At 42.1% G+C, this 21,849-nt stretch overlaps 1 protein-coding gene across 1 annotated transcript in view; it reads left to right on the forward strand.

Annotated features, from left to right (window-relative positions):
- lgmn (legumain) overlaps positions 1–17,880 on the forward strand; it is a 56,990-nt gene extending 39,110 nt beyond the window's left edge. The window contains exons 9-14 of the mRNA XM_068038759.1: positions 4,853–4,971; positions 5,705–5,794; positions 8,483–8,680; positions 14,000–14,170; positions 15,414–15,481; positions 17,415–17,880. Coding sequence (XP_067894860.1) covers positions 4,853–4,971; positions 5,705–5,794; positions 8,483–8,680; positions 14,000–14,170; positions 15,414–15,481; positions 17,415–17,457 — 689 coding nt within the window. The 3' untranslated portion in view covers positions 17,458–17,880. The remainder of the gene's footprint in view (positions 1–4,852; positions 4,972–5,704; positions 5,795–8,482; positions 8,681–13,999; positions 14,171–15,413; positions 15,482–17,414) is intronic.
- Positions 17,881–21,849: the final 3,969 nt, after the last annotated feature.

A 21,849-nucleotide genomic window follows, 5' to 3' on the forward strand; every position in this document is an offset into this window, starting at 1 on the left:
CCACATGAACATTAAAACTTAAAATTGCAAGACCCTGACTGGAAGGACATTTGGATAGAACTAGCAGCGTTGGAACAAAAGGGACCCAGTAGTTACTTCCCCAATACACAGAAATGGTCAGAACAGTTTAAGTCACCTGACTAACTGGCTGTTGCAGAGAATTTGAACTTCCAACAAAGGATTTTGAAGAGACTGTTCCATATAAGGAGCTGGTCATATGTTTAAATTGCTGGGCAACCTGGGAGATTTTTTGAATTTGAACTCCCAACAAAGGAACGGAGACAGAGAACGCCATGTGCTCAGGGACTGAGAACATCTCCTGTCTCCCTGCCTCCATCTCTTTCCAAAGGATCTGAATCTTGTGAAGACACGTAAACTCAAAGAGAGAACAGTCTCCTACATGAACGAGGTTTACGAAGAATACTGGCCCCAACGAAACACAAAACCATATCTTCAATCAAGGACTACAGCAAGCTCGAGAAACAATAACAGGATATTGCTTCAAACTGTTCTACTTATCTTTTCTATCCCTATTTGCATGCGTGTGTCTCGTGTGCATGCTAGTGTGGACGCGTCGTATATCTGTAGGCACGAACTGTATTAGAGTTTAAGTTTTAATAAAATTTCATCTATCTTCTTTAAACCAAAGAAAGCCTGTTTGTGCTCATTTCTTTGCCTTATATTTGGAAAGTTGTGAACAAGGATTCACAAAGGGGGAGCTCAAAACAAAGTGTGTTTAAAATTAAATCCTGCAGTATAAATGGGTGGTTGATGGCCGGCACAGACTTGGTGGGCCAAAGGGCCTGTTTCAGTGCTGTATCTCTCTATGACTCTCTGAATAAGACCAGGTGAAGGTAGTAACAGACACCTTGCTTACCTGGTTGTAACACACAATTTAAATCACACTTTAGTTTTTACTATACGTTTCACATTTATATTGCAATGCATAGCCTATTTAGACAAAGTGTATTGATTAAATCCATATCAGTTGAATTCTAAAATTGTATTGAACTAATGACCCTCTTTGCATACACCAGCTATCAATTCCTGACTGAATATGTCTCCTAATGGCCAATAACAAATCATTAGGAGCTGTTTAAGTGTATTACCCATTGAGTATCCTTCTATGTTCCTTTTCTTCCCCATAAATAAGCCAGACTCTCTCTATCTCTGACTCTCATTGCTTGGGTAGTTAGGATCATGGTCTCATGGAGGAAAATAGTTACATTTAGCATAAAAGATGGTACAAATATTGAAGTGTTTGCTGCTGTTTATTCCCAGGAGCTGTCATCCTGACCCTACATCAAAGAATGTGGGCCACTACCCATGCCCCCCAAAAATTGTCAGGCTTCCTTATCATTCCAATCAATGATTTCAAAAGGAAATTGAAGGAAATAAACTTACAAAGCTACAGGGATGGAATAGGACTGACTGGATTGCTCTACAGAGAGCTGGCACAGACTCGATGGGCCAAATGGCCACCTCCTGTTCTGTAAATGACTCGATGACAATAGCACTCCTTCCTGGTCGCCCAACCCACAACAAATCATTTGCTTGAGGGCCACAGCTGATGTCACTGTGGTCTGATTATAGATCCCACTTTGCTGACAAGCTCCCTGTTGATGTCTGCTGCTCCCTGGCCCAATGGTAATGGGTGTCTGAGGCCCAATATTGGGTCTGCTTCCATACTCTCGTCATCAGCTGCATCATATTCATCCCAGTTTCAAATCCCAAATTCTATCCAGGTCACTTGCTTGTCCACTGCCCATTCTGTGCTCCTTCTTATCTATTCTTTCTTTATCTTTTTAAGCTTGATTTTTCCAGGGCTCCTCTTGGTAGCCTTCTAAGCTGCGTTCCTCACAAACTGTGATTTGTCTAAAATTTAACCACCTGCATTCTGTCCCTCTAACTCCACAGGCTCCTTGTCCTCCAATGTAGCAAAACTCTTATCCTTGCAAATTGCTACACGATCTCAGCCCCTTGAAACCTCCTCTAGTCTTGTACCGCAGCCAGTGCACTCTGTTATCTAACTTTAGCTTTTAAGAACATAAGAAATAGGTGCTGAAGTAGACCATATGACCTCTTGAGCCTTCTTTTTTCTTAATTCTTTCATGGGATGCAGGCGTTACTGGCAAGGCCAGCACTTGTTGTCCATCCCAAATTGCTATTGACAACTGACAAAAGTGGCTTGCTAGGTCATTTCAGAGGGCAGTTAAGAGTCAGCCACATTGCTGTGGGTCTGGACTCATATGTAGGCCAGACCGGGTAAGGACAGCAGATTTCCTTCCCTAAAAGAAATTAATGAATCAGATGCTTTTTTTTTTACAACAATCAATGATCGCTTCATAGCACCATTACTGAGACTAGCTTTCAATTCCAGATTTATATTAATTAATAATTTTTAAATGCTACTAGCTGCCATTCAGTATAATCATAGCTGATTTTCTGCCTCAACTCCACTTCCTGCCTGCTCCCCATATCCCTTGATTCCCAGAGAGAACAAAAATCTGTCTATCTCAGCCTTGAATATACTCAACATTGGAGCATCCACAACCCTCTGGGCTAGAGAATTCCAGAGATTCACAACCCTGCTGAGTGAAGAAATTTCTCATCTCAGTCCTAAATGATCAACCCCTTATCCTGAGACTCTGCCCCCATGTTACTGGTTCCCCAGGCAGGGGCAACAACCTATCTGTCTGCCTTGTCAAGCCCCTTCAGAATCTTGTATGTTTCAATGAGGTCAGATCTCATTCTTCAAAACTTGAGAGAGCATGGGCCCAATTTACTCAGCCTCTCATCATAGGACAACCCTCTCATCCCAGGAACCAATCTAGTGAACCTTCGCTGTACCGCCTCCTAGGCAAGTATATGTCTCCTTAATTATGGAGACCAAAACTGCACACAGGACTCCAGGTGCGGTCTCACCAATGCCCTATACAATTGTAGAAAGGTTTCCTCCTTCTTGCACTCCAGTCCCCTTGCAATAAAAGGCCAACATGGCACTTGCCTTCCTAATTGCTTGCTGTACCTGTATGCTAACTTTCTGTGTTCCTTATACAACACACCCAAGTCTCTCTGAACATCAACATTTACAAGTTTCATTCCTTTTTTAAAAAAAAGTATTCTGTTTGTCTATTCTTACTACCAAAATGCATAATCTCACATTTTCCCCACATTATACTCCGTCTGTCATCATGTTGCTCACTCGCTTAACTTGTCTATATCTCTGCAGCCTCATAGCGTACATTTATACCTAGCATTGAATCACCAGCAAACCTTGATACATTACTCTCAGTCTCTTCATCTATGTCATTAATATAGATTGTAAATAACTGAGGGCCCAGCTCTGATCCTTGTGGCACTCCACTTGTTACAGCCTACCAACTTGAAAATGCCCCGTTTATCCCTATTCTCTGCTTCATCTTCATTAATTAATCTTCTGTCCATGTTAATATATCATCCCCAACTCTTATGTTTTAACCTTTTCTGTGGCACATAATCAAACGCCTTTTGGAAATCCAAGTATATTACATCTACTGGCTCCCCTTTATCTCCCCTACTAGTTACATCCTCAAAAACTCATCAATTTATCAAACACCATTTCCCTATTGTAAATCCATGTTGACTGTCTGATCATACTATGATGTTCTAACTGCATTGCTAAGACTTCCTTAACAATAGATTCCAGCATTTTCCCAATGACCGACATCACGCTAACTGGCCGCAGTTCCCTGTTTTAAAGGTCTGCTCAGGTCACGAAAAAAAACCCGACCCGAACCCAACAGAACTACATTGGACCCGAACCTGACCCAACCACCAAAATGTTCCCTTTACCTACCTTGCGTCTCCCAATCTGCTGGAAGCTGCAGCATGAGCGTGATGATGTAATAGAGACACTCACTTGCTCACTGCGCAGACTCACAGTTTCCCTCTTTGACATCCCGGACTCCCAGCTCAAGTAGTTTTTTTTTTTACTTTTAATACTTCTTGCTGCGTGTGTCCGACCTGGACCTGGCCCAGCCTGACCCGACGTGAGCCCGAAAGCCGGACCCGGAAGAGCGACCCGACCCGACCCAAACGCGACACGTCATCGGGTTCGGGTCGGGTAGCAGGCCTTTACCCTGTTTTCACTGTCCCTCTTTTCTTGAATAGCGGTGTTACATTTGCTACTATTCAATCCACTGGAATTTGAATCTAGGAAACTTTCATAACCAGTGCATGCAATATCTCTGCAGCTACCTCTTTTAGAGCCCTAGGATATAGGCCATCAGGTCCTGAGAATATGTCAGCTTTTAGTCTTTTAAGTTTCTCTAATACTTTTTCTCTGCTGATATTAATTACCTTAAGTTCCTCACTCTCATTAGCCTCTAGGTTACCCTGTATTTCTGGTATGCAATCTTGTGTCTTCTACTGTGAAGCCAGACACATAGTATTTGTTCAACGTATCTGCCATTTCCTCAATCTATCCTTCCACCATTGGTGACAAAGCCTTTGTCTAACTCAGCTCAACTCTCTGGAACGCTGTTGCTAAACCAGTCTATCTTTCTACTTCTTTCCCTGCTTTTCCTTGTCACAACCCATCTCTTGAACACCTAACCACTGCCCTGATGCTTAGTACCCATTTCCCCTTGGGTGCTCTCAACATTATATTTTAGCAATAACTTAATTGATTTTAAGTAGTACAATGCCAACATGAAAGCACTGTTGATATCGTATTAAAATGGGAAATACATAGCCTTTCTAGCATTTTTCCATCAGTATTTTGTGAGAGAAAGATAAACTAACATTTTGCCTTTAGCCACCGATTTTTTTTTTTTGTCTTGTCGATTAAACTCTACCCCTCTGATTACAGTATTTGCTACTACCGCTGCCAATGAACAGGAATCATCGTATGCTTGTTACTATGATGATGAAAGACAGACCTATTTGGGTGATGTGTACAGTGTTGTGTGGATGGAAGATTCTGACCAGGCATGTAGGAATATTTCAAAATAACAATACTAAGCATTCAGGTTACAGTGTAATGAATTCTTAATGTTCAAAAATCTCCTCATAAAGTAGTTCACCCTGAAATAGAATTGGAATAAATATATACACACTACTGCCCAAATCTCATTGGCATAATTATCTGCAAAAATTGTAAATACTTGTTTTCTGCTGCAGTGAAAGGTGGGCATTGAACATTTCCAAATAGTCAAGTCTCCAAATTTTGATCTTGCATGTCTGGTGTAGCAACACCTAATGCATATAAAAGAAAAATGATGTAATTTATTCACCAACGGTAGACAAACACAATGCTTTATCCTGAAAAAATTCTGGTAGATAATGGGAGGTTCCATTATATTGGGAATGTGGGGAATATGTTTGGGAAGAAATGTATTTTCTTTCCTTTCAATCATAGAAATCCTAAATTACATTCTTAAAAGGAAAATATTTCAGTTATAATAGCCTTGACTCAAAAGGTTATAATAGATGTCAAATGTACAATTATTAAAGCATTACCTATAGGCAGCTTCATGTATATCTCGAGGTATTTATGATGTAAGTGTAGAAATATGCTGGATTTTTTTTCTGCAGGATGCCAAATTTCTGTACCACATTACTTGCCTTGGTTATATTTGAAATCAGACCTTCTGACGGTTATGAATAAGTGGATGTAGTGGTGTGGTACTGAAGAGTTCTGTTTGCATTCCTATTCTTTTAGGAGGACCTGAAAAAAGAATCACTACATCAACAATTCAAAATTGTGAAGAGAAGGACTAACACGAGCCATGTACAAGAGTATGGAAATCTGGTGAGGATTTGACTTTATAGTTCACAGTGATGGTGTTGTTGAAAAACTTTTGGAAGAGGATTGTGCTGCTTTTAAGCTAGCTGAACAGGTCAGGAGGTGGGGGATGTGAACATAATAAGATAGGAGCAGAGTGGGCCATACAGTCCTTCGAGCCTCTTTTGCCATTCGATAAGATCATGGCTGAACTTTTACATAAACCCCACTTTCCCCAAATCTCTTGATTCCCTTAGTGCCCAAAAGTCTATTGATCTCGGTCTTGAATATACTGCAATGAGCATCCACAGCCTTCTGGGGTGAAGAATTTCAAATATTCACAAATCTAAGTGAAGAAATTTATCCTCATCTCGGTCTTAAATGGCTGACCCCTTACCCTGAGACTATGGGCTGTATTTTACGTTGGGCGGACGGGAACTGGCCACCGACATAGAAATCGGTGACGAAGCTGCTTCCGCCTCGCCTGGGGATCTGACCCGCATTTTACGGGTCCCCAGTCTTTAATTGTTCCAAGACAGTACTTCCACCTGCTTGAGGGAGGAAGTCCCGCCTCTTTGAGCTGCCGGCCAATCCGCGGGCTGGCAGCTCTTAGACCTAGCAGCGCCACTGGGAGCGGTGGCCACTGCTAGGACTGCAGCCCACCTGACCAAAGAGGATGCCTGGGAGCCAGGAGCAAGGTGAGTTTTGGTTGTCTCACCAGGGTAATCGGTCGGCCCCCAGCAAGGCAAGTATGGTCGTTTGGGGGGAAGGTGGCGTCTTGGTTCCTGGGGTTGGTTGGGGAAGCGGGGGCGGCGAAGGCCCTTAGGTGGCCATTAATTGGCAACTTAAAGGCCTTGATTGGCCTGGGGTAGGTGGACAGTTTTTCTCCCCCCTCCCCTGCCGCCCTATATAAAGTGGGGCGGAGGCAGGAGCGGGTCAGGAAGGCCTCCCAGAGCCTCCCGCTCCATTTTACACCACCCCCCTGCCACTATCTGGCTCATTGGGTTGGCGTAAAATTCCGGCCTATGCTTCCAGGCTTTCCAGCCAGGGGGAAACAGCTTCTCGGCATCTTCCCTGTCAAGCCTTCTAAGAATCTTGTGTTTCAATGAGATCACCTCTCATTCTTCTAAACTCCAGAGATAATAGGCCCATTCTGCTCGAGCTGTTCTCGTCCCCGGAATCAATCCAGTGAACCTTCGCTGCATCTCCTCTAAGGCAGGTATATTCTTCCTTGGGCATTGAGATGAAAACTATACACAGTACTTCAGCTGTGGTCTCAAAGTGCAATATAATTGCAGCAAGACTTCTTGCAAAAAAGGCTAGCATACCATTTGCCTTCCTAATTGCTTGCTGGGCTTGCATGTTAACTTTCTGTGACACAACAACACCTAGATCTCTCTCAATCCTGCAATTTACAATACTGTCACCATATTTTTAAAAATCTGCATTTCCATTCTTCCTACCTAAGCAGATAATTTCACACTTCTCTGCATTATATTCTTTCTTGCCCAATCACTTAAGCGGTCTGTATCTCTTTGCAGCCTCTTTATATCCTCTTCCCCACTTACTTTCCCACCCAGCTTTGTAGCGTCAGCAAACTTGGATAAATACACTTGGTTGTCTCATCTAATGTAAAATTTCAAGTATAGCTTGGGAAAGGAATAAAAACAAAATGTTTGTACCTTGAAGATTGGCGTTCATTAGGAATGTGCTTCTCTGATAAGGCTAAACTTTTAATTCACTTCAGTTTCTAAAGAGAAAGAGGATAGGCTGAACCCAGTCCTGAGAGTTACAGTTTGGTTCGTAAAAGAAATGGAAATTTGATAGTAGTAGATAACTTTTGCGTTGAATGTTTAGTATTTTCAAACTTGTGACATTTGGTGCTTTTCTTTTGCCTTCCCTTTAAATTAAGGCCGACTGAAAGCAAAAGATCCTGCGTTTTGCCTTGTTAAAGGTACTTGGAGATGAAAAGTGTTTAAGTAAAGCCCTAAAATTATACTTAGTACAGTTAGTTTTAAAATAACCAGCCCTGTGATTTGGTTTGGATGTGATCTTCTTTCACAAGTTCAGACTGTACATTTATGGCCGCATCACTGCTGATCTCTGCTCCAGTGCACGTGACATTCCTTCCATATTCCAATCTGAAATCAGAGAACAGAATTAATCAAGTAATTCTCTTCACAATTTCATCAAGAGGAAAGAAATAAAATCTAGATTTCCAGTGTCATGTCAAAACCAACTATGACAAATGACATGTTTTGAGTTTTTTAAGAAAGAGCTTTCATTTATATAGTATCTTTCACGATCTCGCAGACAATGTGATTGACCATTGAAGTGTTATTACACAGGCAAATATGGCTGTTGATTGGACACTACAAAGTCCTACAAATAATGACCACTGGTGTTGGCTGAGGAATAAGTGACCATGCCAAGACACCAGGAGCATTCTCCTAATTTCCTTTGGATAGTGCCATCGAATTTCTTAGAGGCAGGTAGAGCCACACTTTATCCAGAAGACAGAACACCCAACAATGCAGTATTTGCTCAGTACTGCATTGGCATATGAGCCTAGATTATGTACTGAAATGGGGCCTGAACACACCCACCTTTCGACTCTGAGACAAGAGTGTTAGCACTGAACAAAGCAGACACTGTTGAAAGCTGTTCGTGAATGTTAATATGTGAATTTTTCATATTTGTTTATCCACTTCCCAGAAACTTGCCCACATGAAACTGAATGCATTCCAGGGCTCCAAGAAGTCTTCCTTCAACACCTCACAGCCTCCAGTTGATATTGTGGATGCAGTACCAAGTCCAGATGTTCCTCTTGCCATTCTTAAACGGAAGTACATGGCCACAAACGATATTAAGGTGGCTCAGAAGCTCCTGAAGGAGATCAATGCACATCTGGAGGTGAGCAGAATATAGCAAAAATCATCCAAATAGAGATACTTCTTATTCCTTTCTCTCATAAATTAAGGTTCTGGGAAACACTTGTAAGGCTGATTAATCAGTTCAATTTCATTTTTTCTGCGGAACACCATGACTATTGATAATTCCATTAGTATTCTTTTAACCAAAGACTGCAAAAACTGAATCATAGGATTGTGGTTTTTTGCATTGAGAATGTAAAGCTATATTAATGTGCTTGATATATAATAGAATTTACTCTGACATTAGGTCTCAGCACACTTTACTGTTCAAAGATCTATCAGTTTACACAACTTGTTTGGAGGGGGAAGGGATCTGTCAGGTCATACAATGTTAACTGGCCATAAATCTCCTGCTGTAATGCATGTTTGTTCTCGAGTAGATAGCATTTACTTTTTTTATGTAGGTGCTAAATTCAAAACTAGCTTGTGCCAAGAAGTGTATTTTTGAAGCTTCAATATAATAACGGAAGCTGCTTGGTACTTGGAGCTCCTTTTACTACTGATGTAATATCATTCCTATTATATTAATTTTAAATACATTTCCCTTTTGATACTTTGTTAGAGGATCTCAAAATTCATTGTCCAAAGTTTATGATTGTAGAGAGATTTAAAAAGCTTACAGTTTTAATATATGTTAAAGGAGGAGGGGGGGGGGGGGGCGGGGGGGAGACAATTAGGGACCGAAAAGGGGATTTATGCATGGAGGCAGAGGGCATGGCTGAGGTACTAAATGAGTACTCTACATCTGTCTGTACCAAGGAAGAAGATGCTGCCAAAGTCACAGTGAAAGAGGAGGTAGTTGAGACATTGGATAGGCTAAAAATTGATAATAGAGTGATTGGGAAGGCTAGCTATAATTAAAGTTTATGTTACCAGGACCAATTTAGATGAATCCAAGGCTAATAAGGGAAGTAAGGGTGGAATTTGTGGAGGCACTGGCCATAAAATCTTACAATCCTCCCTAGATTTAGGGCTGGTGCCAGAGGACTGGAGAATTGCAAATGTTACAGTTTAACCTTGATGGTGGGAAAGCTTTTATAGATGATAATCCAGGACAAAATGGACAGTCACTTGAACAAATGGTGATTAATTAAGAAAAGCCAGCATGGATTTGTTAAGGGCAAATTGTTTTAACTAACTTAGTTGAGTTTTTTGATGAGGTAACAGAGGGTTGATGAGGGTAATGCGGTTGATATAGTATACATGGATTCCGAAAGGTGTTTGATAAAGTGCCACCTAACAGGCTTGTCAGCAGATTTAAAGCCTATGGAATAAAAGGGACAGTGGCAGCATGGATACGAAGTTGGCTGAGTGACAGGAAACAAAGTAGTGGTGAAAGATTGTTTTTCAAACTGGACAAAGGTATATAGTGAGGTTCCCCAGGGGTCAGTATTAGGACCACTGCTTTACTTTTGTTGTTCTATATTAATGACCTAGATTTGGGTGTGCAGGGCACAATTTCAAAATTTGCAGATGACTTGCAAAATTTGCAAGTATTATGAGGAGGATAGTGATGGACTTCAAGAGGACATAGACAGGCTGGTGGAATGGGCAGACAAGTGGCAGATGACATTTAATGCAGAAGAGTGCGAAGTGACACATTTTGGTAGGAAGAATGAGGAAAGGCAATATAAAATAAAGGATACAATTCTAAAGGGGGCGCAGGAGCAGAGGGACCTGAGGGTATATGTGCACAAATTGTTGAAGGTGGCAGGGCAGGTTGAGAAAGCGGTTAATAAGACATACGGAATCCTAAGCTTTATAAATAGAGGCATAGAGTATAAAAGAAGATATGGTGAACCATTATAAAACACTGGTTTGGCCTCAGTTGGAGTATTGGATCAATTCTGGGCACCACACGTTCATAAGGATGTGAAGGCGTTAGAGATGGTGCAGCAAAGATGTACAAGAAAGGTTTCAGGGATGAGGGACTTCAGTTATGTGGATTGGTTGGAGAAACTGGGGCTGTTCTCCTTAGTGAAGAGAAGGTTGAGATGGGATTTGATAGAGATGTTCAAAATGAGGGGGCTAGACAGCGTAGATAGGGAGAAGCTGTTCACATTGGCAGAAGGGTTAAGAAACACAGGACACCGATTTATAGTGAATGGTAAAAGAACTAAAGGTGACATGAGGAAAAACCTTTTACAGAGCAAGTGGTTAGGATCTGGAATACACTGCATGAGTGTGTGGTGGAGGCAGAGTCAATCATAGCTTCCAAAAGGGAATTGGATAATCTGAAGAGTAAGTTGGCCGTACTAGGGGGAAAAGGCAGGGGAGTGGGCCTAGCTACATTGCTCTTGCAGAGAGCTAACATGGACATAATGGGCCAAATGGCCTCCTTTTTGCGCTTTAATCCGTCTATGATTCTACGTTAAAGATACACCATTCTGAAATAACCAGCATTGAAGATCTTTCAGTTCCCCCACCCCTGCACCATTTCAGACTTCCTGCTGAGACCAATTCACGTCAGTCTCAATAATATTTTTTGATTAAAATCAAAGTTTTTTTTCTCCTTTTTAAGATGTGGAGAAAATGTTTATAACTTCATGACTTAAATGGAAATTTAAAAATTGGCTTCAGTTAACCATATCCAATTATATCCATCTTCAACGAGAGACAGACAGCCTTTTAGTGCCACTTCCAGTAGTTAAAAACTGATTAGGCCAAAGCCTCCTTTGTTACTTGCTGGGCAATCTGTCTTGGAAATGCTTAAGTGTGTGTGTGTGTGTGTGTGTGCAGACCTGGGACATGGACCAAGTTCATTATCTCTTGAGACTGAATCACTGAGGGAGCTTGGTTCTAAAAGGAGTCAGGTTCTACATTTTTTTAAAAATACATTAATGGGTATGAGAGAACCGTACAAGATGAAGATTAGTTGCTTTCAGGTGTTAAAAGGAAATGAACCATCAGATGTATCAGACAAAAATCTGCCTGACTGTTAAGAATGTGTTTAGTCATCGAATTAGTCTGTTCTAACATCAAAGTGAAGAGAAACATCCATACCTCTTTGAATCCACGTCGCCTGCTTCACACTCTTGACCACAACTCTCTCGTAATGCACATCAGAGTCTCTTCACAGAAACTACTGAAAAGAATCACAGGGATTTCGGATGACTTCTTTTGTTTTGAAGCAGTTTCTGCATTGTGCAAATCAAACATGCAGGCAAGTACATACCATGGACGTAAACGTAGAATAATGAAGTACACACCAAAGTAGATTATTAAGATAAAAAGAAATGAGTAAGAAAAAGAAACCCTACAAAATCTGTAAGGTGAAAGATTGATGAAATTAGGAAGAATATGGAGTCAATGTTGAGGACTCCCAGGAATGGTGACAGGAGGCATCTGGGACATTGGATAATAAGTATGATTCTGTGCATATGACTGTCAGGGACAACTCTCCCATATTTGTCCCCCGTCCCCAGATGTTAATAAAGAGAACTTTACAGAGCTGTCTGGTCTGGGTGTGCCTTTGACTTGTATGAGTTTGATGTCTAGGTCACAGCCAAGTGTTCCATCCAGTGGTGCTAGACTGGAGAATTGCAAATGTTACACCCTTGTTCAAAAAAGGGTGTAAAGATAAGCCCAACAACTACAGGGGCCAGTCAGTTTAACTTTGGTGGCGGGAAAGCTTCTTGAAATGATAATTTGGGACATAATTAATAGTCATGTGGGCAAATGCGGGTTAAAGAAAGCTGACATGGATTTGTGAAGGGAAAATCATGTCTGTCTAACTTGCTGGAGATTTTTGAAGAGGTAACAGAGAGAATTGATGGGATAATGCAGTTGATGTGGCGTACGTGGACTACTAAAAGGCATTTGATAAAGTGCCGCACAACAGACTTGTGAACAAAGTTATAGCTGGTGGAATAAAAGGGACAGTAACAACATGGATACAAAATTGGCTGAGTGACAGGAAACAGAGTAGTGGTTAATGGATGTTTTTCAGACTGGAGGAAGGTTAGTATTGGAGTTCCCCAGGGGTCAGTGTTAGGACCTACTCATCACGGTATATATATTAATGACCTAGATCTTGATGTACAGGGCACAGTTTCAAAATCTGCAGAAGATACAAACTTGGAAGATTGTGAACAGGGAGGAGGATAGTATAGAAATTCAAAAGGACATAGACAAGTTGGTGGAATGGGTGGACAAGTAGCAAATGAAATTTAATGCAGGGAAGTGTGAAGTGATTCATTTTTGGTAGGAAGAACGTGGCGAGACAATCTAAAATAAAGGGTGCAATTCTGAAGCGGGTGCAGGAGCAGAGGGACCTGGTGTATAAGTCATTCAAAATGGCAAGACAGGTTGAAAGAGCAGTTAATAAAGCAAACAGCATCCAAGGCTTTATTAATAGGGGCATAGAGTACTAAAGCAAGGAAGTTATGTTAAACCTGTATAGAACACTGGTTCGGTCTCAACTGGAGTATTGTGTCCAGTTCTGGGCGCCACACTTTAGGAAAGATGTGAAGGCATTAGAAAGGGTGCAGAAAAGATTCACGAGATAGGTTCCAACGATGAGAAACTTCAGTTACATGGATAGATTAGAGAAATTGGAACTGTTTTTCTTGGAGAAGAGAAGGTTGAGAGGAGACTTGATAGAGGTGTTCAAAATCGTGAGGGGTCTGGACAGAGTAGATAGGGAGAAACTGTTGGAAGGATCAAGAACAAAAGGGCATGGATTTAAGGTAATTGGCAAAAGAAGCAATGAAGACATGATTTTTCACACAGCGAGTAGTTAGGATCTGGAATGCACTGCCTGAGGGTGTGGTAGAGGCAGATTCAATCAAGACATTCTAGAGGGAATCCGATAGTTACCGGAAAAGGAAGTATATGCAGGACTATGGGAAGAAGGCGGGGTAGTGGCATTAGGTGAATTGCTCCTTTGGACAGCCAGCACAGACATGAAGGGCTGAATGGCCTCCTTCTGTGCTGTAACAATTCTGTGATAATGGTTTGATACAACTGAGAGGTTTGTTTGACTCTTAACCGCCTTCCGAGATGGTCTATCATGTTGGTTTTGCACATGTTAAATTTGGCGAAATATTCTGTTGCCCAAAATGTGAAGTTACAAGTGCCTTCCTGTTTTTTAAAATAATTATTGTAATACCATGCTTACGCTACAATCAATTTTTGAGGTAGAATTTCTAATGACATTTCCTGGGTGGCTATGTCTAGCAGCACTGACAGGAACCTAAGCAAATGAATCCATCTTTAGTGAATCTAATTGACATTTTGGGGTTTCTTTGTGCATTACTGTTGTCCGAATACTTCTTGACCAGTCTGTCGTCTTTTGCAGAGTAAACGCCTAATTCAAGAGTCTATGGAAAAGATTGTGTCCATTGTCACAGAATCTGATGAGCATGCAGCATGGATTATAAACTCCCGAAGTCATATCCGTGATCATGTCTGCTACCAAGCTGCAAACTATCACTTCAAAACGCGCTGCTTTAACTGGCACACACCACTGGTAAATATACAATTGGTCCATTTAAAAATTACTTTTAAAAATGCTACGTGGTTTGTTAATGTATCGTTTTATTATGGCACCAGTCATGTTCTAGGTTTAGAGTTGCCAACAAAATGCGATCACCAGAATTTCATTCTGCTTGATGTTCTGCAGAATGGCAGCAAAAAAGAATTAAAGTTACATTTGTTAATAGCTTGTTATAAAGTGGAGATCAAGCCAGTTTCTAGCTATTGCAAAGCATGGGTAGAACAGCTTAAACAAATGCATACAAACTTGGAGAAACATTTTTAATGTATGTTTTCCATCTTCATCATTGTGGTCAACACTCAGCTCTAGTGACATCCCTCTGTACCTCAAACAAAAGGGATTCTTGCCAGTCCAAGCCTGGGCACGGAGTGCTATCTTGCTGTTTGATCATGGGAGCCAGCATAGCAGTCTAATCTTGTCACCTGCCACTCATGCCATCAGTAGGATTCCCAGGTTAGGAAGCAGAAGCAGATATTGGGAACATTCTGTTCCAACTCTCATCCTCTTCCCTAGATTGCAGATTGTGAAGAATCTAGATGCAATTTGCTCACTGCCAGGAGATTGTAGCAACTCAATTGTCACCCTACCTGAGTTTAAACAACTCAGCACAGATCACTGCTGCCAATTATACAGTAATCTTTGCTAGAAATGCAGTATGTGAATGTTTGACTAAGATAACCTTCAGTTTATTCTGGTGACCCTCCTCAATGTGGAACTACCTACAGACACTTGCTGGCCAGATTTGACAGCAAAAAATTGCCCCTTGGCTGAGACGCTGGAGGCCATCTACTATCAATAGAACTATACCCCAGCGTGTTATTGCAATGAAGATCAACAGGAAATAACAGGAAAAATACTTCCATGATGTAAATCTTAATTGTGTAATCTGTAACCTAACAAATTGATCTTTGGTTCAGCAACCATAAAGAGCCACATGTATGCCCTGAATGACATCTGAATCTTTGAAATCTAATGCAGCTGAAGAGCACACTCTAACAAAGAATCTAAATTATAATGGATTTTGTTACATGTGAAAAGTTCATATGTCAGGGAAAGTACTTCTGTATCATTTGTAATGAGCATGTTAAAATTAGACATTCAACCCTTAAATTGAAATGCAATTCTTTGTGCCAAGATTTTGTTATAACTTAATTTCCAATACATAGGTAATAGCAAAGAACTGCTAATATCTATTTTTAATGTTTTTTTTCTTTAGTATGAATATGCACTGAGACAACTTTATGCTTTAGTCAATCTTTGTGAAGAAAGTTTCCCAATCAACAGGTAATGTTTGTGTTATTTTGATTTTAACAGAACATATTGGTTGAGTGGTAGAACTGTGCAGATAGAAATACTCTGTCTCTCTGTGATCAGAAACATATACAGTGCATTGACTGGAATGCTGGAACTTACTATTAAGGAAGATTTATCAGTACACTTAGAAAATTATAGTATGATCAAAGTCAACATGGTTTTACAAAAGGGGAATTGTGTTTGACAAATTTAGTTTTTTGAGGATGTAATTAGTATGGTAGATAAAAGGGAATCAATAAATGGATACTTAGATTTCCAAAAGGTATTCAATAAGGTGCCATGCAACAAGCTAATACGCAAGATAAGGGCTTGTTAAGTTGGAGGTTATGTATTAACATGGATGGAGGATTGGTTAACAGAGAGGAAGCGGAGAGTAGGGATAAAAGGGGCATTTTCAAGTTAGCAGGCTGTGACTAGTGGATTGCCTCGAGGATCAGTGCTAGGGCCTCAGCCGTTTACAATCTATGCTAATAACTTAGACGATGAGACCGAGAGTAATGTACCCGAGAGTTTGCTGACGATACCAAGCTAGATGGGAATGTAAGCTGTGAGGAAGACGCAAAGAGTTATAGACAAGCTAAGTGAGTGGGCAACAAGATGGCAGTTGGAGTATAATGTGGGGAAGTGCAGGGTTATTCACTTTGGTAGTAAGAATAGAAAAGGACAATATTTTTTTTAAAAGGTGTGGAACTTGTAAATGTTGATGTTAGTGGGACTTGGGTGTACTCATACAAGGAACACAAAGTTAACATGCAGGTACAGCAAGCAATTAAGAAGGCAAATGGCATGTTGACCTTTATTGCAAGGGGATTGAAGTACAAGAATAAGGAAGTTTTGCTGCAATTGTACAGGTCTTTGATGAAACCACACCTGGAATACTGTGCGCAGCTTTGGTCTCCATATTTAAGTAAGGATATACTTGCATTGGAGAGGGTACAGTGAAAGTTCACTAGATTAGTTCCTGGGAGGAGAGAGTTGTCCAATGATGAGAGGCTGAGTAAATTGGGTCTATATTCTCTGGAGTTTAGGAGAATGAGAGGTGATCTCATTGAAACATGCAAGGTTCTGAAGGAGCTTGGTAGGATAGACACTGAGAGGTTGTTTCCCATGCCTGGGGAAACTGGAACGTGGGGGCACAGATCAGGATAAGGGGCTGATCATTTAGGACTGAGATGAGGAAAAATTTCTTCACTCAGCGATTGTGAATCTTTGGAATCCTCTACCCCAGGGAGTTGTGGATGCTCCATCATTGAACATATTTAAGGCCGAGATAGACAGATTTTTATTTCTCAGGGAATCATGGGATATGGGGAGCGGGTGGGAAAGTGAAGTTGAGGGAGAAGATCAGCCATGATAGAGGGGCTGTATGGTCTACTTCTGTTCCTATTTCTTGTGTTCTTAAGACTTGGTATAAAACACTAACAGACGTTAGTGAACTAGATGGGATTTTTTTTACAATAATCGATGATAGTCTCATGGCTCCATTACTGAAAGTAACTTTTAATTCCAGATGTTTTTAAAATTAATTAATTGAATTTAAATTCCACCAACTAGCATGGTGGGATTTGAATCTGTTTCCCCTGGGCATTAGCCTAGGCCTCTAGATTACTAGTTCAGTGACATTACCACTACGCCACTGTCTTGCCCATAATTGTAATCCTTATGACTCCCAGCACCAACATATTAACAGGAGGAGTAGCATCATGTGAGCAATTACAGTACCTTTTGTGAAGAGTCCTCCTCTCTTCACACTGCCTGTAATGCTCAGCAGCTTTTGAATCCAGTTCAGTGAAAGTAGATCTAGCTCTTGGTATCTCTTTTTATTTTTTAATCGAACAATACTTTTGTGTTTCAAAGTGAATATGTAAACCATTTGAATAAGTTATCTTATCTCCTTTTACAGTATCCGTCAAGCCATGGATAAAGTGTGTCTTTCGAGGAGTTGAGAAGGACTGGTCCATATGTTTAGAAAAGTTCCCTCTTCATGTCAGTTGGGACTTCAGTGTTTGAAAATGACTGAACAATTTATGTTTGATTTCTGTTTAATTTGCTGTGGAAAGAAATTCTCTTTTTGCCCCCTTGGATTTTTTTTTTGACTCTTTGAAATGACAACCATTAATATTAAACATTTTGATTTTTAGAACAGTTTCATTATATTTTCGATAGTGTGCTCAAATTGCCTTACTGACGCAGAGCTATTCTTTGTGTAATATGCACTTTGTAACTGAAGAGATTTATTTTCCTTAAGTGCAATTGGTGTGCAAATTAGTTATAAGCTACAGGGGTGAAGGGAAATCATTAATTGTTGCATTGCCATTGTAAACAAGATGTTCAATTTAAAACAAAAATAAACACATCTGTAAAACCAAGTGTTCTACCTTCTCTACTTATTTAAAACCATATATAAATCTAGGTTAAATGCTAAAACTTTCAGTAGTAAATCTAGGTGAAGTGTAGCAACGTTTGGTAGTGTTTTTTTTTAAAGAGATACAGCACTGAAACAGGCCCTTCGGCCCACCGAGTCTGTGCCGACCATCAACTACCCACTTATACTAATCCTACCCTAATTCCATATTCCTACCACATCCCCACCTGTTCCTATATTTCCCTACCACCTACCTATACTAGGGGCAATTTATAATGGCCAATTAACCTATCACCCTGCAAGTCTTTGGCATGTGGGAGGAAACCGGAGCACCCGGAGGAAACCCACGCAGACACAGGGAGAACTTGCAAACTCCACACAGGCAGTACCCAGATTTGAACCCGGGTCGCTGGAGCTGTGAGGCTGCGGTGCTAACCACTGCGCCACTGTGCCGCCCCAAATATCAAATTTGTTATCAAATATGTTTTGTAAATCTACCCATAGATGTCCTTTTGTCTAGTGTTTCAGTCTGTTTAATATATCCTGTGTAAGTGATGTAAATACATTTATAATATCTCAAAATAGTGGGAGGGGAAGGTCACTCTTGAAGCAGCTGAAGAGTCTAGAGGACACTGTCCTGAGGAACTCCCTAAGCAACCCTTAGCAGTGATAATTGGCCTTTGACAACCACAGCCCTCTTTGTATATGCTAAGTATGGTTTCAGCCACTTAAAGGTTTCAATGACCTCTGTTTTGCTAAGTCTCCTCGATCCATTTTCAGTCGAATGCTACCTTGAAGGGAAAACACTTATCTGCATATTTCTAGCATTTTCTTGTTTTTTATTTTTGAAATGAGTCAGCCACTGCTGATTTCTGTCTTGACACCCTGTACTGAAAAGTCCATGTGTGGGCATGTCGGGTGAGAATACGGTTGTCCTGTGCTGTGATGCCTCTCAGTTGGGAAAGTCAACTTCGGCAGACCTCAAGATGGGCAGTAACAGATCCGTTCAATGAAAGAAAAATCTGGCAGGGTGTATAACAGATGGCCAATGTATTACTGTCACTTTCATGCCCCTGCCAAAATTGTTTTTCATCCCCTGCCCCCACTTAGTGTCTGGGTTTCTGTATGAAAAAGAGCCACTTGGGTGAGGCATCAGAGACATGGTGACATCTGTGGAATTCCAGCAAACGTTGAGGGCTTCAGGAGAGGAGAAAATCAGAATGGTGCCAGTCAATGAAGATGGCACCATGCGGCCCAGCTCACAGGACAGTGACATGCATGGCAGGGAGATCCATGGCTCTCTGATCAGCAGACGCTTTACATGAGGACAAGTGCACGAAGCCACTGAACCAAGAGGTTCTCTCCCAGAAGCAGCTGTAGGCATCTCTGATTTTAATCGCTATGCCATTGGTGCTGCACCTTCAGTTGCCTAGGCCCCAAGCTCTGGAATACCCTCCCTACATCACTCTGCCTCTCCACTTCATTTTCCTCCTTTAAGACACGCCTTAAAACCGACCTCTTTGACCAACATCCCCAGCATATACACCCTACTGAGCCAGCGGCGCTTGAGATGGCTTGGCCATGTGAGCCGCATGAAGATGGCAGGATCCCCAAGGTCACATTGTACAGTGAACTCGTCACTGGTATCAGACCCACCGGCCATCCATGTCTCCGCTTTAAAGACATCTGCAAACGCGACATGAAGTCCTGTGACATTGATCACAAGTCGTGGGAGTCAGAGCTGGTGGACAGCCATAAAAGCGGGACTAAAGTATGGCGAGTTGAAGAGACTTCGCAGTTGGTAGGAAAAAAGACAGAAGCGCAAGGGGAGAGCCAACTGTGTAACAGCCCCGACAACCAATTTTATCTGCAGCACCTGTGGAAGAGTCTGTCACTCTAGAATTGGCCTTTATAGCCATTCCAGGCGCTGCTTCACAAACCACTGACCACCTCCAGGCGCTTACCCATTGTCTCTCGAGACGAGGAGGCCAAAGATAAGATAACATCTTTAAAGCACATTGGGATGTTTTGTTATGTTAAAGGCGCTATAAATATAAGTTGGCCTTGTTGACCTTCCGTAAGAGACCCTTAGCATCGCTCTGTATCTATCAGGACTATATGTCAAGGCCTTATGTCAACACAGGCTCTCATGAGGCCCTTTCACATATCATCCATCTATTTGATTTCACACCTGGTCACCGTCAACTATTGCATAAAAATTACAAGTCATTATACATTGAATGCCAAGACCTTTAACTCTCATTAAACGCTTCTGCAGTTATCAAATTATCACCAGTGAAACTCCAAGTGCTATTCCATGCATTTATGTACTCACAGTTCTACAGGTACTCCCCCTGCATGTGGAGTTGATGTGGGTGCAGGTTGCTGCCTTTCTTGCTCCAGTGTATTAGATGGCTGTGGCTGGTGTCCTTTTGGTGCCTGAGCCCTACTAGGGTTGCAGCGTTGGTGTTACTGTCAAAGGGGCTGTGGAAGTGCCTTGAGAGAAGCCACCCCCCTGCTGCCTTGAGCCCGCCCTCCTCTGCCCTTTCAGGTCCCAAATACACTCTTGTGGTTGCCTGGAGTTTTTCAGCTCCTGGCAACTAGGAGATGTGTGGCTGGCCCATCTCACCTATCCATTGCCCAATAGACTCATTGATGAGGCCATGCTGTGGAGATCTGTGTACACCCCTGCATCCACTCAGTGCTATGCTCCATGTATCTCTCCATTAGCGTTGCCACTTTCTCAATGGAGTTCACATGCCAGAGATATGGAGCCACTCATGGCATAGATGCACTCTTCCATCATTTACACATGGGACTTCACTGCCTCTGGAAACTCTGGCAGATCTACACATATTTGATGCAGCAGCTAAGGACCTGCTGCTTTGCTGATGACACCTGAGGCCCACCATCTGTATGGAACTAAGCATCGCTGGGCCTCTCCTCACTCGTCTGAGGGGTAATGGCCGGAGCTGTCACTGCCTCTCTTACTTCCTTCTGCACGTCTGTGTAGAGTTCACCAGATTCTGCCACCTGTTCTATATGTACAACAAAGCCCACCGACATGAGTGTATATGCGGTGGTGGAGGGTGCGATGGAATGGTGAAGCCGTGTTTTGAGATGGTGTTGTATCCTGTGAGCCTATCATTGTAACAGGAGCCCTTACCTGATGGAAATACATGATTTAAGTGAAACAGCTGCTCCTTCAACCAAGCTCTGGCGTCTACCCTTGGTCAGGTGCTTCCACGCAGGTGCCACAGGCCACACATGGTGGAGGGAATGTTGGACGCAACCATCACTTTAAACACTCTCCATAGCTTCTACACCTGCCTTGCCCTCAGTGACAGGCTGTCCTGCCATGACCCTCTGATCACAACGGCCTCCTCCTCCTCTATCATCACCATGGTGATGAAAGGCACTCCACCTCCTGTTCATTGACATTCCCTGGCCTTCTGAGCACTGCAAACACAGTCGTATGCAGTGTCACTCCTGTGTCATGGTGCATCTGTGCTGGTCACTCTGGGGCACTGTAAATGTGCAGCACCATGCCGCTGGGATGGCATGGTGAGGCAGCCATTCAGCCATCTCAATGCGGCATTCACCCACGACCCATGGGGCTTGGGTGCATGTAAACTAGACGCCTCAATGTTGACATTTGTGCCTGGTGTTGCCACATGCATGGGTCTACCACCTGGCCTCACATTTCATGGCCATCTTTTAATTCGTACTGGACTTCCAGTGCAACTCGAAATGCTACTCACCTTTCCAGACCGCAGCAGGTCATTAAGTCTCTTCCTGCATTGGACCCAGGTTCTTGCATCGACCCCTTGGCTGCCACCTTCAGGCCTGTCTTCTTGGTGAGGCTTGCTGGCCTCTTCCTCCAGTCTGCTGGAAACAGGGCCTGCCTCCTTTCTCTGACTGCTTGCAAAAGCGCCTGCAGGGAGGATTTGCTGAATTGTGGAGCAGCCCTTCC

Source organism: Heterodontus francisci, chromosome 9 (assembly GCF_036365525.1).
Source record: "Heterodontus francisci isolate sHetFra1 chromosome 9, sHetFra1.hap1, whole genome shotgun sequence".
Taxonomy (NCBI): domain Eukaryota; kingdom Metazoa; phylum Chordata; class Chondrichthyes; order Heterodontiformes; family Heterodontidae; genus Heterodontus; species Heterodontus francisci.